The following is a 27,302-nucleotide window of genomic DNA, read 5'->3' on the forward strand; positions in this document are numbered from 1 at the left end:
TTCAACATTCATTTACTCTGCAAGTTTTTACTGAGTAATTACTTTGTGTTAAAAATTTTGCTACATATTAGGGACACAAGGGTGAAAACCACACTATCCTTTTCTCAATAAGCTTACAAATCTCTATGTGTTTGGTAACTGGGTAAAAAGATAGGAATTTTTGGTTTATTCCAAAAATTTATTTGTACAATATCTTATTAAAGATATTTATTTGTACAATATCTATTGTACATTTATTTGTACAATATCTTAATTAAAAAATCAAAATAAATACATGTGAATACATTTTTATTTTTGGCAGGAATTTTCCTTCTTTTTGCTTAACCATGTTTCCATGCAAGCTTTTATAGTAACTATGACAACACGTATTTATATTTTATAACCAGAAGATGTTAAAAATCAAGTGGTTTTTTTTTTCTATTTTGTTTTAAACTGGGGTTTGTTAAACAGGATCATCTCTGTTCCCCCTTATGGTAGGCAAGAGAGACTTGAATATATGTAAAGACTTTAATTGCAAAGTTGATAAATGTCATTAGTCACTATAATTTACTTGTCACTGTTAGCTCTGCTCTGATATTAAAGACCCTGGGCGGTGACCCAACCATAAAGGGGTGACAGTGACCAAGATGAATAATGGCTAGGTTGAGAGAGGCAGTGACCCTCCTCTGTGAGAAGAAGACTTGAGAACCTGAATACATCTATCATTTACCACCTGGGTGACTCCACGTATTTAAAGTTTTGAGCCTCAGTTTCTTCTGCTGTCGGTGTCCTGACTTGTAGAGCTCAGAAGAAGGCCTGAGATCATCAAAAAGACAACTGCATGTAAAAAAAAAGGTTGTTAGCTCTACTTTTGAGATGAGCTTCCATTGATTCACTACTTTTTGCTGGGTTTGTCTTCACTTACGCCTCCAAAAGGATCAGATTCAGGGAAGTTCCCTAAATAGTGATGGAAAATTACAAAGACCAGGTGAGCGGAAAACCACTCTGGATGAAGGTAATGTGGATTCAGCTCATTTCTAGATTGGGATTGGAGTCTCTGAAAATCCATTTAACTCTTCCCATTTTTTTTCTATTAAATATCATTTATTTTGAGAGAGAGAGAGAGAGAGAGAGAGAGATAACACATGCACAAGCAGGGGAGGGGCAGAGAGAGGGAGGGAGAGAGAGAATCCCAAGCAGGCTCCAGGCGGTCAGCACAGAGCCCCATGCAGGGCTCCATCCCGCCAACTGTGAGATCATGGCCTGAGCTGAAATCAAGGATCAGACACTTAAATGACTGAGCCACCCAGATGCCCCTTCCAAATTTTGGACCCCCATACCTCCTATTTAGGGCCTGTGACACAAGATTTGAATTTAACACTAAGGATACGGGAAACACATACTATCACCCAGGCAGTATGCTAGACTCTATATAAAAAGGTGAATTAAAATGGAGTCCTTAATCTCTTCGGACTAGGGAGGTTGAAATGTTACCAGAGTGTTACCAAACCTATTTAAACCTGTTACCAGAATGTTACCAAACCTATTTAAACCTGTCCTTGAAATGAGATACGTTTATGACATTTTCTTTCAGTACATGATTTATCCTGCACACAAAGTCTGGACTTTAGAATATTGAAACATGATGTTTTATCTTATTTTTAAGAAAGACAATTGTGCCAAATTTAAGGAAATTACCCCAACACAACCTCAATTTCTGCAGGTGGTTGAAAGCTCTTGAAGGAATAGGTAATTACAGAAGCCCTGGTTCTCCATGCAGTGGTATTACCCATGCTTCTATATTTTGCATGTATACGTATCATGACGTGTGATTCACTTAATTTATGTACGCATGTTTAATTTAATTTCATACATCTAACACCTATAAGGAGAAACTGTGCTGTGTGTTCGCCTCTCCTCAAAGAAATTTGCGCTGTGACGTCCCCAGGTCTTTACAAAGATGCAATGTTACCGAATTTTAGGCATTTACACGGAAAGGGACTACATCAAGAGGAACTTGCTTTTTCTATTTAATGGAGGGAATACCAAAGGGCCCCTTTAAGGCTCTAGAAGTGCCTGATAAGTCTCCAAAAGAGGTTGTGATGTATTAAACAAAGGATATCACCAACCAGGAGGAGGAAAAAAAAAAAAAAATCATCGAAACGGGGAGAAAAATACACTTCCTGGCTAGGAAGCTCTTAAAAGTTCTGAGCCAGGAAACCTTCCACCGGGGCGGGGAATGTCTTTGGCTCTCCAGTGACTCCCTGCTAAGTTCCCCTCAAGTTTTCCCTCCCTCTCTCCTCCATTCCCCGCCTCAGTCCCCAAACGTGGGAGCCACAGGAGAATGCCCGCACAGATACCTGACTTTGTCAGACAGAACCAGACTCCGGTGCCTGTTTATTTTAAAGGACCCCGCACCCAAAATAGGCCGTATCGGCAGGCAAACCCAAGGGATTTCAAACGACGCCTGGAAGCTCATCTTACAAGTTGGGGGCCCAGCCTGCAAAAGAACAATAGTAAAACAGAGCCAGGAGCGCGTTCCTCCGTTCAAACTGCTTCCCCGGTGGCGCCCGGGCCTGCGGCGAGGCCGGGGCCGGGAGCCGGAGCCCCGAAAAGGCGCGCTGCCCCTTTAAAAGGCCGCGCATCTCCGGGCCGGCCTTCCTCCCCGGGGCTCCAGCTGTGATTGACGCTGGGCTGCGAGAGGAGGCGCCTGGCGCTAACAAAAGTCCGGCCCGCGGGCGAGCGGCGCCGGGCCGCGAGTCTCTGCTCGCTCGGGGCACCCGCAACAAGTGGCCGCCGCGCCCTCCCCGGGGAAGCCGCGGGCGCGCAGGGGCGCCGGGAGGAGGCGGCCGAGCCGGGGGAGCCCCGGCCGCCCGCGCGGCTCAGCGCCCACCGCAGAGGGATCGGGGCGGGCGGATGGGGACCCGGCGGCGGCGGCGCGGCGAGCCTCTGGGCGGCCCCGGGGCGCGGGCTCTCCGCGGCGCTGCGCCCGCTGGCCCGGAACGCGGATTCTAAGAGCGGCGGCCGCCCCCGGCCCCACCCGGAGCCATCGGGGGTGCCAGGCGGGGACGCAGCGCCCCCTCCCACCGGAGTGCAAGGGGCCGCCCCCGGCCGGAGCCTGGCCCCGGAGCGTGGGGTATGCGCAGCTAACGGTCCCGTCGGGCGGGCTTTCCTCTGGCGGAGCGCGCAGGCGGTGCGCCCCAGCTATGGAGTGTCCGGGGAGACGGCGGGCATGACGGCGGCAGGATGGGCGCGAACAATGGCAAACAGTACGGCAGTGAGGGTGAGTGGGCCGCCCGTCCTCAGCCTCCCGGATCGCGCCCCCCTCCTCTCTCTCCCCCTCGCCCTCCCGTCTGGGGAGGAAGGTTCTCGCACGCTACCGTGGCGCACCCCTGCTCGGCACCCTGTCGGGGCCGTCACCTTTCCCTTTGGCGCTGAGGGTTCGGGGGCCCCGAGGATGCGTTCCCACCGTGGGGGGCTCTTTAAGCAACTTCCCAGGTTGTCTTTGGGAGGGCTCGAGTTGCATTTCTGCCGTATTTCTGAGCACATGCGCCTCAACTTTCCTTCCCTAAGCATCTGGGGTTTAGGGCGATGGTTTGGCAGATGGCGGAAGACGGTTTTGAAAAATAACGCTGAGAAAACTTTCCCAGGCCTTTGTGCTCCAGTCCCCGGGACTCTCCTATAAGCGGGAACAACTTCTGGAAGAAGAAGTTAAGTTTCCATTCTCAGCTCAAGGCCCCTGAGCTGACGGTTTCGTGAAACACCACCTATGGGCCTCGCGAGGCGAGGAGTGGCCGGGGGCTTTGTCTGGTCTCTCTCGGGGCTCAGGACGGGCGAAGGACCATCTGTTACGTGGGGCTGGAAATTGCACAGAAATATTGCCTGTCAAGTGGGAAGTTGGAAGTTGGGGAAACTTTAAACTCCACCTACCCCTAGAAGGATGATGGATGTGTGGGTTGGCTTCTCCTTCGCTCCTCCTCCTCTTTGCATAAAACCGTAGTAATTGTAACCGAGTTGATTAACAGCTTGCCCCCGATTTGCATCCTGCATAGGCATTTCCCGCGGTTCAAAAGTTGGGAAGGTTTGTCTTTCGCGAACTTGGCTGGAGGGGGGTGGAAGAGACAGGATGGCTTTTATACCGCCCCCCCACCCCCTCCCACCCCCTCCCCAGGACAGGCTGTTACAAACCGGGTCCAGCGCCTGCAGACTGGTAGGAATGCAGAGTGGCTATTCAGCTTGTGGTGTTAGGGAAACTTCTGTCATCCTGTTCAAAACTTTGAGGTGTGGTCACAGAACGTGGATGTCTATCCCCGTGTGTGTCTGTGTTCCTTCTCAGCAGCTTTGCGCAATTACAGCAAATTTACCCGCCCTAAAAAAACCATACCCACAAGAACCTTTTGTTTAAATCATTCTTTTCCAGATCACAATGTTTTGAATTGCATATATATAGTCTCCTTATTCTGGGCAGTTTTGTGGGAGAGATTTTTTTTTTTTGGATAATTTAATTAAAAACAAAAAAAGTTTAGCAGTTGTCTTTTTAAATAGCCCATGCGAAAATATGCCAACAAAGATTATTGGAGAATCTGGGCCACTGCCCAGAACTTCTTAATGTTTTAAAAATTTGTGGAATAATGAAAGATTAAGCCTTCTTACTCTGGGTATTAAAAAGCTTTCAGGGCGTAAAATGTGTGCTTGTCAATTCTGGATGTGCATACATTGTGATCCTTGAACACTGTTGGGCGGTGGGGAGGACGCCCCAAGAGTTAAGTGGAATCAGGGCTGTGTGTTGTTGAATGAAACCACTCCCAACACCCCTGATTCTCTGCAACTTGTTCTTCTATCCCAGCGTTCTCGTATGGTTGCTGTGTGTGGTGTATGACGACTTCCTGTCTGAACAGTGGAGTTTTCAACCCTTGGGAGAGAAAAGGAGAGACAGAGAACTAATGATCTCCAGCTGTTATCCGTAAATGCTACCTCTGCATTTTCACTTCGGCTGAAGTGAAATTTTACTGGGATCAGATTTAGATACACTGTGGAACTTTTTATAGGGAAAGCCTCTTGGGCTCAGCTGATTCAAGGGAACCAATAGGAAGCTTCGGGCGGTAACTGAGTTTTGGCTGGAGGGACACATTGTGCTTAGTTTTCATAGACTGTTCAAATGCTGGGAGATTCCTCTGTGATCGGTAAGGAAAAAATAAGAGAAAGAGAAGTAACGTGAACTTAAAAAAAACATCTTTCCCCCAGTGACATTAGACCTCTCCTAAGTAGGGTTATAACATATGTACAGTAGACCATTGAACAATGTGTGGCTTAGGGGCACCAACTTCCCCCGGAGTCTAAAATCTGAGTATAACTTTTGACGCATCCCAAACTTAACAACAAGAGCCTGCTGTTGACCAGAAGCTTTACTGATAGCACAGACAGTTGATTTATACTCATGCATACATATTTTGTATGTGATATGTATTACATACTGCATTCTTAGAGCTAGAGCAAAGAAAATGTTATTCAGAAAGTCTTAAGGAAGAGAAGATAGATTTGCAATTCCGTACCGTGTTTATAAAAAAAATTTACATGTAAGTGACTCCACACAGTTCAAAGGTCAACTGTAATTGGTATTGGTCAGCTTTGTTACAATGGGTCAACGGGTGGTAACATACATGCAGATAAGCCTGTTGGAATTCAACGTGTCAGTGTCACCTTGTTTTTTAATCTAAGATGTCAAATTTCAAAGCAAGTGGACTCAACCCTTCAACACAGTATCTCCATTAAGGAGACTGAGACTTTAGACAGTTTCAGTAGGTTTAGTACAAGTTAGGTATACTTTGAAGTAAGATTTATTTCAGAGATTTATTTCAAACCATACCTAACTTGAAATGAAAGGGGGAAATTATTAGTGGATGCATATCCATAGAATGCAGTGAGAGACCACTCCACTCTGAAACATAGGTGTTTGAGTATACTTTAAAAATCTGCACTTTAGGGGCGCCTGGGTGGCTCAGTCGGTTAAGCGTCCGACTTCAGCTCAGGTCACGATCTCGCGGTCCGTGAGTTCGAGCCCCGCGTCGGGCTCTGGGCTGATGGCTCGGAGCCTGTTTCCGATTCTGTGTCTCCCTCTCTCTCTGCCCCTCCCCCGTTCATGCTCTGTCTCTCTCTGTCTCAAAAATAAATAAACGTTAAAAAAAATTAAAAAAAAATCTGCACTTTAAGTATATTTTAGGGTTGACACCACGAATGTAAATGCAAGCCACCTTCCTTTTACAGTGAGTGTTCAATTATTGGAATGCTTAAAACTTCAGGATTTCTTATGTAATCTTATTTCTCCTGCTACTGAAAAGCACTCTGTACATTAAAACAACAAAAATGCTTCCCGAGGCTTACCGTAGCAGGTGCAACAGGGCAGACATTTCCAGTTCTGTGTAATTCAAGGATGTGTGTGGCATAAGCATCACCCTGGAGCTTGTGAACAATGCAGAATCTTGGGCTCCTCCTAGAATTGAATCATTTATCATGTACTTGTTAAAACTTGGGGAAGTTCTTGTGTAGGGCAGAGCATTAATTTGGGAGTCTGTAAATTTGAGTCCCACTTCAATTTAGCTTCTGTGACCTTGCTCAGTTCTTCTGAAATCATGGTTTTCTCTTTCCTTTTCTTTTCTTTTCTTTTCTTTTCTTTTCTTTTCTTTTCTTTTCTTTTCTTCTCTTCTCTTCTCTTCTCTTCTCTTCTCTCCTTTCTTCTTTCTTTCTTTCTTTCTTTCTTTCTTTCTTTCTTTCTTTCGAGTGAGGAGAGAAATTCCTTATTGGCATTACTTGTCAAGATCTAATTCTTGAGTACATGGTCATTCATTTTATTTTGCTCTCCTAATGCCTTAATGGACCACTTAATGGAGATTAACCTTGGAAGGTGTGTTATAATAGGGAATATAGTAAATATAATATATAGGGGTATCATAATAGGGAAGTTAAGACTGTTAGTTATTGCCATGAAATCCATAAGCGCCCCTCCCCCCTTGTCACCCTCTTTTCCTTCACCTCTGTCTTCTTCACTTGTTCCCCCTACCCCTCACCTCTCCTAATAAATCAGTCCTGGACTCCCTGCTTTTCTTCCTAAATTCAAAATCTGTGTACATAATGGGTGTTTCCAAAGTGTTTTGTTTTGCTAAATACTCAGTGACTATTCAGGTTAATGGTTTAATTTGTAACCCCATCTCCTTCTCCCCTCCACTGCCAACTTGGATTTTGCTCCAGGAAAAAGTTACCATACCAATCCTGATCTTTAGATTTCTAGAAACATACGTGAATGTCTAAATGATTAGGGTGTTCTGATAAATTCTTTCAGGGAAGGCTGTTTTTTTTCCCCCCTTTATCTTCTTTCATAAGGTGTAAATTTCAGCCTGTGTGTAGAAATCTGGAGAATGAGTTGGAGTGAAGCTTGTGACCATTAGCTTTGACTCCAGTTAAGTCAAAGAAACCAATCTCCCTGTTCTAGTAGGAAGGGACCGGCTGCTTTCCCTTCCTTTTAAGGTGTCTGAGCCTCACCCTCACTTACTCAGTAGTTTCAGCTTTAATACGCAGTTAACAGCTCCTTTGCAAAATCCTGGGTGTTGTTGAATTGGAGCTGATGAGGACACCGTGATGGGGTTTGACTCTTGGTTTCTCTGCTGCTCTTATCAAGCGCCTCGGGTGCCCTTTCACCGTCTCAGACCTGTGCTGTCGGATATCAGGATAGTCAGCTGCCTGAACACATAAATCATCACTAATCCATCACCACCTCGGGAAACAGATCTTGGAATAATGATAATAATGGCAGCTAATGTTTAGTGAAAGTTTCCTGTGTCCAAGCATTCTTCTAAGCCATTGACGTACACTGACTCACGTAACCCTCATGACAGTCGTGAAGGCAGGCACTCCTAAGGTCCTCATTTTACCAATGGGGAAACACAGCTGTAGAGAACATGACCTTTTCCCCCAGGTCCTACAGCTGGTGTAGGTGGCACTGGGACTCCCGGCCAAGTCTGTCTAAGCCCAGAGTCACTTATTCGTTCGTTCAACTAATGTATGTTGACTTCTTATTTCTTACTATGTGCCAGGAACTCTTCTGGATGGTTGGGATACATCAGTAAACGGAGTAAGATCCTGTACTTGTCAATCTTTTCTTCGTGAGTGAGTGAGTGTGTGTGTGTGTGTGTGTGTGTGTGTGTGCGCGCGCGTGTGCGTGCACGCATGCACGTTGGGAGGGAGGGGAAGTGGAACAATCAACGTGTGCATACCCACCCAGTAATTCAGTCACCCGTGTGATACATTCTAAGGGGCTAATGCCTCTGAATAAAAACAGTCATCAGATTATTTGGAGACTGGGAGGACGAGACTGTTGCAATTTTAGTCAGTCGCTGTTGGCCTTTTTGAAAAGTTGACATTTGGACCAGGACTTAAAGGAAGTGAAAGACTGATCCTTGAGGATCCATCCAGGTAGCACATTGACTATAACTTGGAACCACTGTGTTCTACCAAGGTGAATGCGTTCTATTCTGGGGAGCGTAAGTCATCATTTTACGCAAGGGTAACATCATTAGCTCTCCGTAATAGCTACAGTGGAACCGAGTCAGTTTTGGTCACTGGGCATTTTTTTTTTTTTTTTTTTTGGCCTAGAATCTTTGCAAATATCTTTTTATCTAATTATATTACATTAGCTGTGTTGCGACTGCTTTTGGGTCGGGGAAGCCTAGGACCAGGAGATATTGCCTGACTTCACTGGATATGTGACGATAACCCCAAAGATCTCCAAAGTTCTTAGATAGAGATAGGTCTTCATCTTTTGCCTCCAGTAAATAATTTCATTCTGATGACAATCAAGAGAAGCTGTACTGATTCTACTGTTCAGTTTAAATCAAAGCATTAGTGTAGCTCATGGGACCATCTTGGATCTGAGGGTGAGAAGACATTTTCAGAGATTTGGGGAATCTTTTATGTTTAAGATGAGAAGGAAAAGAGAGGGAGCGTTTGTTTTCCCCTGAGAATCAACTCACAAAAGCTTTGTCTTAACTCCCTCTGCCCTTTGAGAGAAAACGAACTCTGGATTGGTTTTGAGTTAACTAATAACTTTTGCCTTCAGCCTTTATCTACTGGTGTCCCTCTGGAAGCTGTGCAGATTACTTGGCTGTGTAACTGGTGGGGCAGTCTAGATATGGATTTTAAGGTGGTGTTAAGGATGTATTAAAATATATGACATAATCTTGAATAAAATCAAGAGTGAGTCAATTCTCTGAATAATGAAGAAGGGAATAAATGAAGTTTAGAAACTTAACTCATTAAAGGGGCGCCTGGGTGGCTCCATGGGTTGGGCTTCCGACTTGAGCTCAGGTCAAGATCTTGAGGTCAGTGAGTTCGAGGCCTGCATCAGGCTGTGTGCTGATAGGGGGCGGGGGTGGGGTGGGGTGGGGGTGGGGTGGCTGGAGCCTGCTTTGAATTCTGTCTCCCTCTTTCTCTGCCCCTCCCCCACTCATGCTCTGTCTCTCTCTCTCTCTCAAAAATAAATAAATGTTAAAAAAAAAGAAAATTCATTAAAAAATTAGTATTTGAAGAACCGTCGTGGTGAAAAAATTAAATCGCAAGATGCCTAGCAACGACCAATTGTATTTGAGTTACTAGAGGGTAGATTTGGCCGAGTCTGAGTAAGACCCCATGATTGGAGCTGACCATCTCTGAGATAGGCTTCCCAGTGAGTGAGTGAGTCATCAGACATGGGAAGGAGGTGATTACAGTAAAGGATGATGTGCTAGAGATTTCTGCATTGACCAAGGGGTATGTTATAGGACCCTATGCCCAGTTCCCTTGCAAATATTCGGTCATGTGAAGTTATGTTTGATAAAGGGTTATTGTTTGATTCTAACTCATTTTACTGCTTCACTTCCCCTCTCCCGAATACAGCTCTATCGTTTTAGGTGTTAAAAAATATTTCCCCACTTTCCCTGGGTTATTCTCTTTCTCTCTCTTCGTCTCCACCTGTTACATGTTTGTGTTTCTGTCTGGCTAGATATATTTAGGTGTTAATTCGAAAAATCTACTGATTTTATTGATTTTCCTGCCTTCTGTGAACATAAGCTCCAGCACCAAAAATTGGGTTTGATAAGTGACTTGTCCGTATTTTCAGTGTAGTAATGGACACTGACTCTACCTATGGTGTTACTTTTCACTTTTATTATTAACCCTGAAACATGTTGATCTGCTGAACTTGAAGCAAGACCTTTAACTGTGCTCATGTTGAGTGTCTTGAATACATGGTTTACCTTGTACATAAGACTTTTAATTGGCATTACTGGTTAGTGAAATTCGATCAGAAGCTGCAAATTGCCTGGGATCACACAAAGACAGCATCTTCCTAAGAAGCTCTGATATTTTGTTCCGCACGATGTGTACCATGAGTGAGACGTAGCAACAGATCTTCTGTGTAGTAATGGAGGCCAGATCAGCTGACCTTTGCCAGAATGTAGCTCTTTTTTGTTTTCGTTTTTTTGGTTCTAGTTACAGAAATTTCGAACCCTTCTTCCACCTACTCACGGCATTAAATCTGCAGGGAGAATAGACTTGCTCTAAAAACGTTCAGTCTCTGAGAAGCTAGGCAGGGATGCAGAGGCTTTTAGAGCAAGATGAGAAGTCCTGATTCACAGGAGGACCCTGCTTCCCCACGTGTGCTAAGTGTGGAGGTAAGTGGTCAGGGGAAAATGTGAATAGAGATAGAGTTACTCTCTAAAGGAGGACAGCTCTGGATAGTACCTGCACTTCCAGAAGTATCTAAAGGATGTTTCTGAAACAACAGCAACAAACAGGTGAGTTGGATTAACTGTAGCTTAGACCCTTGGGAGAAGCTAAATGTTTGTTAAGAGACTTTCCCTAGTTGTTCCCTCAAATCCTCATGTGGTTTATTTCATGGAAAGTGATTCCTGCAGGTTCTGTAAGTGAGGACCTTGAAATGTTTCAGAAAAGGGCAGGACCATCTCACTAGGGTCCCTAGTCAGGGTCCCTCTCAAACATGCACATTGCCACAAAGGAGAATGGCAGCCTTAGGGCAGATGCCCTTAAAATCTGCTAGCCGGTGGGGTGCCTGGGTGGCTCAGTCAGTTGGGTGTCCGACTTTGGCTCAGGTCACGATCTCGCAGTTCGTGGGTTTGAGCCCCATGTTGGGCTCCGTCCTGACAGCTCAGAGCCTGGAGCCTGATTTGGATTCTGTGTCTCCCTCTCTCTCTGCCCCTTCCCGGTTCCTGCTCTGTCTCTCCCTCCTTCAAAAATAAATAAACATTTAAAAAAATGTGCTAGTTAATGCCCCAAAGATGGACAACTTTAAAACGTCTGACATGAATAATCATTAACCATCTCTGAATTTTCCTCGGTAATGAAATATAAACACATGGTCAACATTTTCCCCATTCCATGGTTGAAGAAGTGTAGACTGTTTCTGGAGCCGTAAATCTCTATTAGGTCCTGCATTAGATGTGCTCATTCTATCAATTCCTATTTAAATTTGAAACCAGTAACAAAATGAAAAACAGTTGTTAACACTGCATGAACTCATAATTGTAACGTTAGAAGCCTTGAGCAATGTGTAGAAATGTTATTAAAACATTTTTTGTTTGCTACCCTTTCTGTGGTAAATTCCTTTGCAGCATTTTTCAAGCAGATGCAGCCGTGGAAAGTGCATCGAAACTTCTAGAGAAAAATTTCAGGAATTATTCGTGTACTTGTGGATTGACCTTCTGGCTGCAAGTAACCCACTTCTTGGCAAGGTGGAGAAGTCAGGAAAAGGCTACTTAGACATGTAGCACAACCCGCTGGCCCGGTGAAGTACTCGGGTCAGATCATGGTAGCATCTGGGTTAAGTCCAAGTCAAAGGCCAGGCCTGACGGGTTCTGTCAGACGTGGGTCAGAGCCCAGAAGGAGCAGCAGGTGGGAGAACTCGCGTGCCCTGGAAGAAGGAACGCAAGTTCAAGGAGGGGGGAAAAGAACAAATTCAGAGAGAATGGGAATGAGGGCAATGGTTGTCTCCTAATGTAAAGAACAGGATCAATGTTGCACTCAACTCTTGGCTTTCTTAAAAACCTCTCAGCCCGCGCGGCCCCTGGGTGGCTTAGTCGTTTGAGTGCCCGGCTTCGGCTCAGGTCATGATCTCGTGGTTCGTGGGTTCAAGCCCCTTGTTGGGCTGTGGGCTGACGGCTCAGAGCCTGGAGCCTGCTTCGGATTCTGTCTCCTTTGCCCCTCCCCCGCTCACACACACTCCCTCTCTCCCCCTCTCTCTCTCTCAAAAATAATAAAAAAATCTGAGCTCGCAGATCAAAATGATTATTAATAAATACCAATATTTCCAAGTTTATTCTATTTGCTGTCAGTGTAGTAACAGTAATTCACATTTATTGAGCACCTATTAGGTGCTGCCTTCCCCCTCTGTGCGCTCTACACACACTTTTCTTGTAGTTCATGGCAGCCGCTCAGGGGGCACTGATGACTCCATTTTACAGGTGCCAACAGGGAAGCCGAGAGGCTCAGCCCTGCCCAGGGCGCACAGCGGGTGAGCGGCCCGTGACAACGGCAGTCCCTGTTGGCGCTGGAGTCTGTGGCCCTTTCTGCTGTGCCCATGACCCCCTCCTGCCTGGACATCGTAGGTGTGCAGCCAAAACTTTTCCCAATCTTTGTTTTGTTTGTGTATTTCAAAGAATTGCAGTGGCTGAGAAGTAGCCCTTAAACAAAAAAAAAAATGGTGACGGTTTTATGGATTAGGAGATCCAAAATGAAAAACTTCTTTTTTTCTTCTAATTTTCTTTAATTTTTTTGAGAGAGGGCACAAGCAGGGGAAGGGCAGAGAGAGAGACAGAGTGTGAGGGAGAGAGAGAATATTAAGCAGGTTCCATGCCCAGCACAGAGCCTGAGGCGGGTGCTCGATCCCACAATCCTGGGGCCACTGACCTGAGCCAAAATCAAGAGTCTGCCTGAAGCAGGCTCCAGGCTCTGAGCTGTCAGCACAGAGCCCGACACGGGGCTCGAACCCACCACCTGTGGAATCATGACCTGAGCCAAAGTCAGACGCTTGACGGACGGAGCCACCCAGGCGCCCCGCAGGATGTGTTTTGAAGGAAACTCTCAACTCGTTTGACCTGGGTCTCCCAGGGATCGATTACCTGCTCATTAGGCAACAATCTGCCGACAAACTGGCGGGCTAACGAGCGTCTATAATGGCATCAGTACGTGAAATAATGAGCATATTCTGTACCGTCTGCCTGAAGTGCCATCCTCTGGATTCTCCACAGCATTATGTACCTGTCACTGGCTTTTGTTCTGGGTAGCCTGGGGACCTGCTCCCAAACAAAAGCTAGCGGAGGACTAAGAAAGGTGCACACATTTTCTTTCCTCCCTCAATAGTCGATGGGTTCTACCTTCTATTTCCCTCTGGTTGCAGAACCGTGGATTTGAAACAGCTGTTAATACGGAGAATTGTTCCAATATGTACTGGGGAATTTGGCCTTCTCCTTTGCCAGCTCCTGGGAGACTTCTCCATAAGTATGTCTCTGGAATTGCTCTGGAAACTATAAAGCGTTTCGGACATTAATCTTACTCATCGTCACAGGGACCGTGGAAGGGGCGTCCGACATTATCCCCAGTTTATAGGTGAGGAAACTGAGGCCTCGACAGGGTAAGTGACTTGCCTCGATTTTACGCTGAAGATTAGGTGAGGTCATTTTGATTTTAGATGTACTACACTTTCCACGATACCATCACTCCCCCTTAAGTGCTACAGGAAAACAAGAATATAATCATGCTAGAGGGTTATCACCAGGAATTCTTGGCAGTATTTTATTTATTTATTTATTTATTTATTTATTTATTTTTATTTTTTTTTAATTTTTTTTTTTAACGTTTATTTATTTTTGAGACAGAGAGAGACAGAGCATGAACGGGGGAGGGTCAGAGAGAGAGGGAGACACAGAATCTGAAACAGGCTCCCGGCTCTGAGCTGTCAGCACAGAGCCCGACGCGGGGCTCGAACTCACAGATCGCGAGATCATGACCTGAGCCGAAGTCGGCCGCTTAACCGACTGAGCCACCCAGGCGCCCCAATTTATTTATTGATCTATCTATCTACCTGTTTATTTATTTATTTTTAGAGAGAGAGGGTGCAAGTGAGTGAGGGGTTGAGAGAGGGAGAGAGACAGAAGCAGAGCTCGCCTGAAGCGGGGCCTGAGATCACCCCGTGCCGGTCTCAAACTCAGGAACCTTGAGATCATGACCTGAGCCAAAGTCAGATGCGCAACCAGCCGAGCCCCCGGGTGCCTTTGACGGTATTTTAAATTGCTCTCACCCCAGGATAGAAATGGGGATCTGCCAGCATCCATCCTTTAATCGCTTTTCAGCTCTGCTAGACGCAGAGAAGTCTGCCTTCCGAGTGGTCATACCCAGCCACGGGTGTGCGGGAGCAGCCTCATGGTGATGAGATGATCAGAATGAGAATGCAGAGTAAATTGTTGGAAATATTGGTGACGAGGGAGGGGGGCTTGGTCGTTCAGTCGGTTAAGCATCCAGTTTCGGCTCAGGTCATGATCTCATGGTTTGTGAGTTCAGGCCCTGCATGGGGCTCTCTGGTGTCCCTGCGGAGCCCGCTTTGGATCCTCTGTCCCCTTCTCCCTGCCCCTCCCCGGCTCTTGCTCTCACGCGTGCGCGCGCTCTCCCTCTCAAAAATAATAAACATAAAAAAACAAAACATGTTCACAGCAAGATGACATTATTGTTTGGAGTGCCCTTGCTAGTTGGCAAAACTCAGGTGGGGCTTGGGGGGGTGTTTCCCTCCCTGACAACGTCTGCTCCGGATGCTTTAGAGAAAGTTATGTCACTGCCTGGGAGACCAGAGAATCACCTCTAAAACTGGGGACTCTGAGCGTGACAGGAATCCTGGTTCTCTTCCATCTTCTGTGTCCTTTGCTGTTGAATGACCACCTTTCCCAGAGGCCTTTGGAAGTGGTGAGGGCCTGGGGCAGGTCTTTTAGGATGAGTTGGTATGAAGTCACTGAGGTTCTATCACTGTGATAGAAATTCGCGTTGTTCATTTAGTCTTTAATTGCTTTACTCTCCAGGCACTGTCTTCCAGTTTAGTCTCATTTGTTTTTCTATTTCTTGGTCCTTTGTATTCATTCATTATTCATCCTACATGTGCTCGCCCAGATGTGACTGCAGCCCTGCTCATAGAGTAGGCCTGAGATACACGTTTTTGTTGTTAAATAATGAAATGAACATGAATCTGTGGCCATGGTCTTTGTTGGATCTAAGAAAGGCTCATGAAAACGCCGTAGTAGTTTCAGGAGTGTTTCTGGGACTCAGACATTTTAACTCTAAAAACATATTTTTCTGGACACGTGTCTTCTTCCGAGGATATTCTAACTTGGACCCTCATTTTTTATCAGGCAGGGCCATCTTCTTATGGATGAAATAGTGTAACTTGTGTATTTAAGGAACAATGAAATGTCTGTTTTTTAGGATTGCTGAAGGCAATTGTTGAAGACTTTGACTTCACTGCCTTACAGTATTTCAACTGTTTTTGTGATTAGTATTGAGTGGGACACTGCTGTGTATATTTTATCGGAAAGTATATGGTTGGGTCATATTTGCCTAAACGGACTTGGAAGTTGGTTTTATGCGACAATTTAAGCAAATCATTAACCTAGAACACATTTATAAAATGTGATCTTTAAATTAATAAACAGTCCCTTTGGCCCTGTGTTCTCTGGATTAAACGTTCATAGGGTTCTAAATCTTTTTAAATTTGTATATTGTTCTACTTCATGCTAAGCGCCTTGTGTCTCCATTTTTATCTTTATTCTTATGCAAAATATAAAAGTTATTATGTGTGTCTGGCATGATTGGAATGGTTTCTAGATCTTATGCCTCTGGCTTCCCACATTACTAAAATCAGAAGTGATTGAGGAAAAACAAAAACAAAAAACATTATTGAGCTGTGTGTGTGGTATATGGATGTGTTCGTGTACTTGAAACCATACTTAAATAACCCTTTTCTATAAATTAAGTGAAATCTATTATTCTTCATGCCTATTTTTTCCCCATGTGGGTGGAGAGAAATACATATCCTACAAGGAATTTAAGAAATACAACTAAAATTAAAATGTCATTTGTTTCTCTAATAGCTTGAATAGCTCTCTAGTAGAGAGCTTGAATAGCTCTCTAATAGTTTGAAGCTCAAATAGCTTCACACAAAAGGATACCGTAGAAATTGGGCGAAAGAAAAAACAAATAGCCCAACACAGGAGCTTTTTGAGATGGAACTTAGGATAGAGGTACCGTACTGTATGAACAAGGACTTGGAATAGTTCTAGGACCTGAAATCCACTTGAAGCTGTATGGTTTCGTTTGTTTACCCGAATGTGTGTTCTGCTCACATGAATGGATGTAATATCTCATTGGTGGGAATTTTACATTGCATGATACTGAGCCTGGTTGACATTTGCTTTGAAGTGGCAGAATGTACATTCAGAATCATAGGCAACATTGACGTGCTCATTTTTGTCTTTTTAAAAAAATTTTTTTCAAGATCAGTGGCTACTCCATTGGTTGGAAGGATTTACGTCACCCCATTTGGACAATGTGCATTGCATATACTCGTATGAAAGTAAATTTCAAGCCCTGACATTTCTGTCCTGAACATCTTACTCTTGACATTTCATTTTGTATCCCCTCTGCTTATTTAATTATATTTTAATAATTTTCTCTATTTTCCAGCTCTCTTGAAAGACCTCTCCTGTTGATTATCCTATGAGCTTGTTTTGAGACACAGCGTCTCCTTGGGGAGTCTTTCTCTACTCCTAAAGCCATAACAACGTGAACTAAGCAATAAAAAGCCAATTCCCTCCTCTTGGTTGTGCTTCAAATAGTCATTTCTTTGATACGGGCTAATAAAAACAGGAAAAGGATCAGTTTTAAATGCTTTGCTTGGGGTTGCTTTACCTCCAGTAAGGAAAATTGCCTCACAAGGGGGAGCATGGGTAATAAAGATACAGCTAACTGAGTAATTATAGTCAGTCTAATGTCGAAATCCCCAGGCTGTTGCCTGCGAATCTGATTTCATCTTGGGATTGCTGTGTGTCCACCATGGTGTACAGATTTGAATTTGCTGCTACTACTGATTATCTCTCCACTGTCACTGAAGATGAATTTCAGATGCTACTGGAGATTTTTGATATGGGTGGGTTCTTCTTTCCTTAGCCATATTTGTAAGTCTTAAGGTAGTTAACAGAAAACCTTTGGATGTTGACCAAGAATGAAATATGGAATACAGTCATGGAAATTTTAGTAGTGAAAGTGACCATAGATCACCTTACAAAGAGATCGAGGCACAAAGAAATGACACAACTTTGCCAAGGTCATGCAGATAGCAAGGCTTTAGGATACTAACATGGATTCTCTTAGTTTCTTTTTAATCTGTGTCTTTGTTCGTCACCATGCTTCACACCCTTTTCTTCTTACTTAAGATTCAAGGTGAATGTCATGTCCGCTCCACCTCTCTACCCTGTGGCCTCTGCAGGACCGACCCTCTCAGACCCTCAGCTGCACAGGGTCTCGGTACTGATAACTCACAGCCCAGTGCCTCTCCAGAAATTATTGTCACCCAAGGCCAGGAGCGGCCCCCATCACATGACTAGTTGAGGCGGAATACCATTTGGGATAATTCAGAAGGGCCCTCTTGGGTCCACGTTCCCCATGGAATTGGCTGAGTCTTGTGTTGCTCAGTCCTTCTGTCCCTGTCCAGTCTGCCTTCTCCCTTGCCTCTTGTAAGTGTGATCCCAAGCCTAATTCCCAATAAACTGCACCTAAAATCTGCACAGAAACTGTTTACCGGGGAAACATAAGACAACAGAGAAGTTAGAATAAGGTGCTACTCTTGGTGGTCAAGGGCAGGCTGGCACTGCTGGGAAAATTATCTTCTTCCTGGGAATCCTGGCTGGCCTTGAAGGGAGCCTTCAGCTGAGAGGTAAGAGACATGGACTGGTTTTCTGCTTGGGGACGTAGTCTCATCCTGTCACTGTATAGATTAGGAAAGCAAGCCTCCTACCCTAAAGTGACTTGACCAATAGCGCGCAGCTACTTGGCAAAAGAGCAAAAATGAGCTCGTAATACCTGTCTGCTGCTGTTGGGGCTGATTCTGAAGAGCCGTATTGGAATTTGTTCAGAGTCGTTCTGCTGCTATAACTCGGAATTGACTGCAGATGGATCTAGAGACCCTTCATCTGTCCGATCCATTTGTTCAGCTCTGGCACTGAAATCCGACGTCTCAATAATTCCTACGTGGTCTGATTTTGTCGATTGTCCACTATTTGAAGAGGGATCGCTGCAGCTCACCACAGTTGGTAGTAGAACAGCGAAGAAGAGAAAGGAAGTAGAAACAGATGGTCATGGTTGTTTTTGCCTGAAATCAGCATTTCGTGTTAACTGGCTATTACGAGAATTGGGAAATTGGCAAGGCTTATTACATGATAGACCGGTGGCAAGTACCCGTTCATTAAACAGATGAAACATGCAGCAGTGGGTTGAAATAGTCGTAAGCAAAATGAAAAATGACTACAAATTAATATGGAGTCTCAGGATCATCCTAAATAGTTTATTAGTCATTTTATTATGCTCAAATAATGTTCCATGGAGATTATCAAACTATTATTCAGCGCAGCGTCACTATGATCCTGAGAAATTTGGAAGTAATTGAAAAGCAAATTATTAGTTTGTTATTATTGCTACTACAAGGATTCAGATTTTATATAATTTCCTTGGCATAATTAAGCAGCTCCGCTTCTGGAAAATGTTCTTTGACTCCCATTGTCTGTAAATTAAGTCAAAATTTATTTTATTTGGTACTCAAGGCCCTATGTATGCTGTAGGCAGATTGCCTTCCCAGCTTTCTCTCAGGCTGCTCTTCACTTTGTACCCCAGCTGAACCGAAACCTCAGAGTGCCCCAAGCGTATCTTTTATTTTCCGAGATTTGTGTCTTTTGTCACACTGGTCCTTTTTGTCTTGGACCTTTCTTCTCCTGTGCTTACCTATCAATGACATTTTCTTTGATTTCCCTCAGGTACATCTTTGTTTTTTTTTTAAAAAAATTTTTAATGTTTATTACTTATTTTTAAGAGAGACAGAGCATGAGCTGGGGAGGGGCAGAGAGAGAAGGGGAGAGAGACACAGAATCCGAAGCAGGCCCCAGGCTCTGAGCTGTCAGCCCAGAGCCTGACGCAGGCCTCAAACCCACGAACCGTGAGCCTAAATCCGACACTTAACCGACTGGGCCGCCAAAGTACCCCAGATACATCTTTGTTTATGATGCTTAACAGCCCTTGCTTTGAGGAAACACGTCAGGCATTCCTGCCTGGCATTCCTCTTTCTTCCCTCTGAACCACTATGGAATTTTTTTTTTCTAAGTTTATTTATTTATTTTTTGTGAGAGAGAGAGAGCGAGAGAGCGAGTGAGCAGGGGAGGGGTAGAGAGAAAGAGGGACAGAGAGAATCCCACACAGGCTCCGCACCATCAGTGCAGAGCCTGGCGTGGGGCTCGAACGCACGAACTGTAAGATCATGACTTGAGCTGAAGTTAAGAATCAAATGCTTAACCTACTGAGCCACACAGGTGCCTCCCCGCCAGCGGTGTTTTATTTCTATGGAAGTTTTATGTCCTACTTTGAACTCAGCTGCCCTCATCTCTCAAATTCATAAACACTGGGGATGTTCATAGGGACTTCTTATCTGAGATGACCTCGAATTGAGTCTAAAAAGTTGAATAAGGGCTTGCCTGGTATGGCTGAGAAGGAGGAGGTAAGTGGAACCACGGAAGGTCAGACAAAGAGGCAGGAACCGTTGGGTGAGCTACAGGGTAGAAGAGAGTGATCCAAGTGGAACATCACACCTGGAAAGGTAGGCAGGTTTGCGTCGCTGTGAAAGATGACGAAGGCGGACGGCAGGAGGGAGCCAGTGGCAAAGGTTCAGTGACGTCCGCCGTGGACAGATTTACAGATATCGCTGGAGAAGCCTGTGGATGACTCTTCTCCGCTCCTTGTGTTTACTTCCCTGTGGACAGAGTGTCATTAATATAACTCCAGGCCTGGAGAATTTACCTGTTGGTAAATTTGGGAGAAATGCAGTCAACATCTGAGCTCCTTTCTGTTTTCCTCTTGAGAGGGAAATGCCCTTGGGGAGCACCTTCTCTGGCAGAAGCTCTTCTTTGAATAGAATTCCATGAGTAGACCCACTAGCTTTGGTCTCATGCCTGCCAGCCCTTGGGTTCATTACTAGCCACTTAGCTGTAGACCTAAAACCACAACTTCTGAACTAGAGTTTTCAGAAACAAAGGTGTCATTTTTCTATCTGCCACTCCTTAAAAAAAATTTTTTTTTTTTGAATTTTAGAGAGAGTGAGAGAGAGAAAGCAGGAGAGAGGGAAAGAGAGAGAACCTTAAGCTGAGCACGGAGTCTGACAAGGGGCTTGATCCCAGGACCTTGGGATCATGACCTGAGTCAAAATCAAGAGTTGGACTGTCAACCAACTGAGGCACCCAGGTGCCCCTGCCACTCCTTTTTAAAATTATTTCCTCAATTTGTTTTGAACCTGGGTGGGCAAAAGTGGTGCTTTTCACGGAGCCCCATCAAGATCCTAATGTAGTGTGTGGTGGAAGATAGGAAGAATAGATAAATGTGAGCAGATAAATATCTGAATTAAGGCAATGGTATAATGATTGAAGAGGCTGGTGTGGGTTTCAGGGATGGAAAGAAGGTAGAATGAACAGGACTTGGTGACTGGTTGGCTAAGGAGATGAGTGCAGTGGGACACTCTAGAAAGACTCTGCCTTCAGGCTTGGGTGGTAGCAGGCCACAATCGTTCACCTACCGTAACTTTCTGATTGAGGTGAGTTACCATTGAGTAACTGTCTCCAGGCCAGGACAGTTAGTCTGGTCTTTCCTTTACCCTTGGTCATTCCCACCCATCGGACAAGTTTTCAGGGACTGATCCACTTGGGCGTTTGTCCACCCAAGTTGTTCTTTCCTTTATTAATTCATTTAGCTAGCAGATATTTATTGATTTCCTTCCATGTGTCAATACCTATCTTGGCTTGCCCATGACATACAGTGATGAATAAAACATTCACTTGTTTGTCCTCTGCAAACTGACTCAGAGGGTCTAGTGGGGGAGCCAGAAAAGCAAGGTGCTGGTCTAACAGCTTTGGAGCCAGACAACCTGAGTTAGAATCTGGATGGATACTGCTGTTTGCGAGACAGGTGACCTCATCAGAGCCTTATTTATTTATTGATTGATTTTTCCAGCTTTTAAGAAATGCTTCTTTATTTTTGAGAGAGAGAGAGAGAGAGAGATTAGGGGAGGGGCAGAGAGTGAGGGGACAGAGGATCTGAAGCAGACTGCACCGACAGCAGCAAGCCCAAGTTGGGGCTTGAACTCACGAACCGTGAGATTGTGACCTGAGCTGAAGTTCGATGCTTAACCGGCTGAGCCACCCCGGTGCCCCATCAGAGCCTAATTTTTAAGGTAGCCAAGTCAGTATCTACCTCAAATCCTACTTTCACACTTTCTAAATTCTCCCGATTTGGCCCAGGAAACTAGTGGATCGACTTTGAGTAAATTCTGCCAGAAACTTAGAAAATTGAAAAAAAAAAAAAAAAAGTTGTTTTTGGAATTCATCTTTGAAACAGGAAATTCCTGTCTATGGCTGAAAGAAGTCACAGGAGCGGTGGAGGTTATGCTCTATTTCTCTCTCTTTTGGACAGTCCCTTCAGATCGCACTTGATGGAGGGCAGTTAGAATGTGGTTTATTTTTTGGTTAAGTTTTCATTTTTGAGTTATAATTGCATCAGGGATCTGGAAAAGAGTCTGAGCTCTCTTTTCATGGTGGCAAATCTAGACCTTCCTGGGAAGTAGAGAAAGAAGGTGTTTGCGAGGTTTGAAGACAGACCTCGTATTAATAGGGAAGAACACTCCGATTTGTAGATGTTCATGCCATTTCATACAATAATGGACTTAAAATTTTTTTTTTTTAAGTTTATTTATTTTGAGAGATAGAGCAGAGGAGGGGCAGAGAGAGAGAGGGAGAGAGAGAATCCCAGGCAGGCTCCATGCTGTCAGTATGGAGCCCAACATGGGGCTCGAACTCACGAACCATGAGATCATGACCTGAGCCGAAACCAAGAGTTGGATGCTTAACCGACTGAGCCACCCAGGCGCCCCAATAATGGACTTTTTAAAGGTTCTAAACTTGGTGGGGAAAATCCCATTGTTTCAAGAGTCCTGGCTTGATTCAATGTAGAATACTATTCACATAATGCAAATTGTGTGAGTATGTGTGTGCGTGCATGTATGTGTATGTATATGTGTACTTAATTGTTCCTATTTGGGACATAGATCAAATTCTATGCTATGCACCAAATCCTGCCATTATTGTATGAAATGGCACGAGCATCTACAAATGGGAGTGTCGTTCCCTATTAATAGGAGGTCTGTCTTCAAACCTCGCAAACACCTTATTTCTCTACTTCCTAGGAAGGTCTAGATTTGCTGTGATTTCAGTTTGTCCCCCAATGTCCCACACCACAGAAATTGAAAAAGGTAGCTGAATTAGAAGGTGGTACAGAAGTAATGATTCCTACTGGGTAATATCTGCTTTGTCTGAAATTACTGTTCTTTAAGCAAGAACAAAAACGCCCCAGTTTTGTCCTGTAAGTTTTTTCCCCTATGCATGGAAAGAAATAACGGTATCTTGTAAGGAATTTAAGAAATACAATTAAAATTAAAGTATCATTTGTTTCTTTAATAGTATGGTGTCCATCCTACGGCTGTGATCTGCTTTCATTTATGTCAGAGAACCCTGTGTTTTTTATTTTTTTTAGATTTTTTTAAGTGTTTATTTACTTTGAGAGAGATGGAGACAGAGCAAGAGCCAGAGAGGGGTAGAGAGAAAGGGAGACACCGAATCCGAAGCAGGCTCCAGGCTCTGAGCTGTCAGCACGGAGCCCGACGCCGGGCTCGAACTCGCGAGCTGTGAGATCATGACCTGCGCTGACGTCGGACGCTTAACCGAAGGAGCCACCCAGGCGCCCCCAGAGAACCCTGTGTTTTAAAGCTGGATGGGACTCGAGGGATGAGTTAGTTCAGTGCTCTCCCCTTCGGGGACCAACAGGAAGTTGAGGCACCGAATGCTGGAAAAGCCTTTGGCAATGTCCCCTATGCGGTACGATAGCCAGCACGGTGGCTAAGGGTTGGACTCCCTGGGTTTCAAACTGGCTGTGCCAGTTACCGGTTGCATGATCTTGTGCGAGTTACGTAACCTCTCTGCCTCAATTTGCACATCTGGGATTTGGAGTCAGTAGCAGTTTTTCCCTCTGAGGGTCGTCAGGGAATGGATTAAATGAGTAGGTATAAAGCCGTGGCGTCTGACACAGCAAATGCCGCTATTGGTCTACAATGATCTGCATTTCGTCAAATCTGAGATACCGCGAGGCCACTTCTTCCTTTATTTTTTCCCTCATTGTGAGTTTTTATTTGTTCTTCGTGTAGATTCTGGTTGGCGAACACACGGGGCAGTAGTGGTGTTGGGCGTCGAATTCAGTGACTCCTCACTTACATCCAACAGGGCTGCTCACAACGTGTGCCCCCCTCAGTACCCATCATCGTCTAGACCACCCCCCACCCCGCCTCCCTCCATCAACCCTCGGTTTGTTCTCCATCCTGAAGAGTCTCTCGTGGCTTTCTTCCCTCTCTTCTCTCCCCCCCCCCCCCCCCCCCCCGCCACCTTCCCAAACGTTCATCCGTTTTGCTTCTTCGCCACTGCTCTCTGGATCTCAAAATGCATGACTGGCAGGGTTCACAAAATCATGGTGTGATCTGCCACAATGATTTGAAGGGCCTGTGGATTGATTGTCAGATGGAGGTGAAATGGACAGTGAGAGGGCGGGGCTTGGAATCAATGAAATTGGGTGCTATTATTATTAGTAAGCCGGACTTAAAGTAGAGCTTCTTTTTTTTTTTTTTTTTTTTTAACGTTTATTTATTTTTGAGACAGAGAGAGACAGAGCATGAACGGGGGAGGGTCAGAGAGAGGGAGACACAGAATCTGAAACGGGCTCCAGGCTCTGAGCTGTCAGCACAGAGCCCGACGCGGGGCTCGAACTCACGGACCGCGAGATCATGCCCTGAGCCGAAGTCGGCCGCTCAACCGACTGAGCCACCCAGGCGCCCCTAAGGTAGAGCTTCAACTAGAAGCTGGGTCTCCTCATCCAGCCCCTCGCCGGTTATTCTGCATTGTCCATGCGGGGTATGTTTTTGTATACAGTACGGTTCCAGACGCGTGCACTTTGGGAAATGAAATTTTTAGCTGTTTACTCTGAGCACACGGAGCCTGCCCCTCTTGGGATGACGTCGTTCGACTTAAAGCTGTTGTGACACTTAAGTTTTGTGGCTCCAAGTCCTAAAAGTCAACGAAGGGTGATGCTCCTATCTTATTGCAGAAAGGAGGCTAACAAAACGCCCAGATTTCCCTGAAAGAGTGAGGCTGCTCTTTCCACCCATGCTTACAGGCTGAGGGGTAATGAAACTGCATGTTTCTATTTGTTATTGCTTCATATTTGGGTCGGTTAAGCCTTTCTTTTTTTTTGTAATTTTAGCGAGAGCAAGAGTCAGTGAGCATGTGCAAAGGGAAGAGGGGCAGAGGGAGAGAGATTGAGAATCTCAAGCAGGCTCCATGTTCAGCCCCGACGTGGGGCTCCATCCCATGACCCCGGGATCCTGACCTGAGCCATAATTAAGAGGAGTCAACTGACTGAGCCATCCAGGTGCCCCGTGTTGGTTAAATCTTTAAACAGTGATACATGTCTTTCTACTGAGCAGATATTCAAATTCATCTGAAGCTTTTAATCGTAATCAGAAAATGCTGTTTTTATTGCTGGTAAAGTTCATCCAACAATGGAGCCCCGGGGTTTCCATTTGTTAAGATTCTCATCAACCCACTTAGGGGCCCAAACCATGTACATTTTATAGGTGTCTATGTGAGTCCCCGTAGGAGCGCCTAAATGAGGGCTTTTGTGAGTACATTCAAGGCTCTGGGCCAGACTTTTCTGTTTGATTTGCTCCTTCATTAGTATTTTATTATTTGTACTGCTCTAGATGACCTGTCCTCCCTCCCTGGGGGCTCCCTCCCTCACACGTTCCCCTCTCTCTTGCCCTTATCCTCCCTTCCCTTCCCTTCCCCCCAACTTACCACTCTCTCTTCGTTCTATGTCTCTGTCTCTCCAAAGTTTATATTTGACTCTTGTCGCTGGGCAGTCTGCCCAGTTTGGTTTATTTGTTTCTCATAATTGTATTTAGAGCCTCAGTTACATGTTTCAGATGGATGTTTCAAACGGCATTTTGTCTCCTTCACAACACAAGTATTTTCCTGGAGTTTTGCAGTGTTTTACAATAAAAATGCAACCTTGACCTCTCCAGAGTGGAGCTTTACAAAATGAGTACCCAAATCGATGAGAAGGTATTCTGAATATCCCTAAATTAACTCTTACTGTCCCAGGTCTCTGAGTTATGGAATAAAAGCAAGTAACTTACTGGTTAGGCTGATTGATGCTAACTGTTTGCATTTATCTCTTCAACAAAAATAATCTGCTGCGTTCAGCTTTATGGAGGGTAAGCACATTGATGATAGTGTAAAAGAATGCCAGGTGTCCTTCATACGAAATGGGAGCTCATGTCAGCTTTGAACTGAAGGTGCAGCCTGGGGCACCTGGGGGGCCCAGTCGGTTGAGCGTTTGACATCCGCTCAAGTCACGATCTCACGGTTTGTGGGTTCGAGCCCCCTGTATTGGGCTCTGTGCTGTGAGCACAGAGCCTGCTTGCGATCCTCTCTCCACTCCCCCCTCTCTTCCTCAAAATAAATAAACGTTAAAAAAAATGAAACGGAGGTACAACCCTAAGCACTTCCTCCTTTAGGGTCAGCCCAAAGTCTGTTGCCACTTCGAGAAAACTGTGGTTTGAAGCCTTCTGTTATTCTGTAATGTTCTAGCAAAATCCCTAAGCTTTAAAAAGCAGGTCTTTCTACGATGATAATGGTTCTTTCCGACTGCACATTCACTATTTTAGATGTTTCAGACACTGTATTGTCCCATCGGGTAGTAACTAGCAACTAGCCACATGTAGCTTTTAAAAGTTCAATTAACTACAATTAAATAAAATTAAAAACTCGGTTATCCAGGCATCGTAGCCACACTTCAAGGACTCAGGCTCCACATGTGACTACTATGTTGGGCAGCGAAGATATGGAGCATTTCCAGCATTGAGAAAATCCTGTTACAGAGGACTGAAGCTGGGGTAAATGGCACTAGCTAGTAGATTTCACAGAGTTTATTAGGGGAAAACTAAGCTGCTTTAACGAGAGAGGACAGCGGTGTCTGGGTGGCTCCAACGGTTAAGCGTCTGACTTCGGCTCTGCTCAGGATCTCATGGTTCATGAGTTCAAGCCCCGCATTGGGCTCTGTGCTGCCAATGCAGAACCCACTTGGGATCCTCTGTCTTCCTCTCTTTCTGTCTCTCCCCTGCTCGTTCTCGTTCTCTTTCTCTCAAAAATAAAGAAACATTAAAAAAATAAAAAACAAGGGATGACAAAAATACAGTAAATGAAAGGATTTTAAAACCCTTGCCTGTAATAATATCTGGGAGGTGGGCAGTCCAGATTGCACATGGGGCTCTTCTCCGTAAATTATACCTGGATGCGATCCCTTCCATCTTTTTGGCTCAGCCTACCCGCGGCGTCTTTGGTGCATACGTGTCCCAGTTTAGAAGGAGAACAGACAGAATGCTAGGGCGAGTGGCCTTCTTATAGGTTGCACATGACCCAGACATTGATGACGTCACTTTTGTTCGCATCCTATGCTCCAAATGGAGCCATTCATCCACCCCCGCTCTGCAAGTGAATCGAGGGAAGGTGTCCCATAGCTTGGTGGGATGTGTTCAGCTTAAACTATTACTGGAGAAAGAGAATGGATTTGAGGGAACGGTCAGCAGTTTCTACCACATCAGCTCGTGTCCACTGGAGGGATTTGCTATTTAAGGGGACGGTTTATTTGTCGTAGTTAATGTGAGTGTTAGGAGAGATGGTATGTGGATTTAATTTAGATATTGCATGGCTCTCGGGTTTTATTTGTTGTCATTTAAGCAAATATAGTCATAAAACTCCAGTAAACTAGACTAGGACATTTTATACACCTCATTTTGTTCTTGCACCGACCGCGTAACCTGAGCGTGTGTG

The 27,302-nt window shown here is 44.9% G+C and overlaps 1 protein-coding gene and 1 long non-coding RNA gene across 2 annotated transcripts in view; one reads left to right on the top strand and one right to left on the bottom strand.

Moving 5' to 3' along the window:
* Positions 1-271: 271 nt before the first annotated feature.
* On the bottom strand, positions 272-2,643 carry LOC128778240 (uncharacterized). Its single transcript, XR_008423664.1, has 2 exons — positions 2,340-2,643; positions 272-816 (listed from the first exon to the last, which is right to left on the bottom strand). It is a non-coding gene; the product is annotated as an uncharacterized LOC128778240 (long non-coding RNA).
* Positions 2,644-2,744: 101 nt separating this feature from the next.
* The window catches only part of FBXL7 (F-box and leucine rich repeat protein 7), a 388,365-nt gene continuing 363,807 nt past the window's right edge, over positions 2,745-27,302 (top strand). Inside the window, exon 1 of the mRNA XM_019450769.2 lies at positions 2,745-3,262. Within this exon, the coding sequence (XP_019306314.1) occupies positions 3,226-3,262 (37 nt within the window). The 5' untranslated portion in view covers positions 2,745-3,225. The remainder of the gene's footprint in view (positions 3,263-27,302) is intronic.

This window comes from Panthera pardus, unplaced genomic scaffold (assembly GCF_024362965.1).
Source record: "Panthera pardus isolate Hobbes unplaced genomic scaffold, ASM2436296v1 HiC_scaffold_2, whole genome shotgun sequence".
Classification (NCBI taxonomy): Eukaryota; Metazoa; Chordata; class Mammalia; order Carnivora; family Felidae; genus Panthera; species Panthera pardus.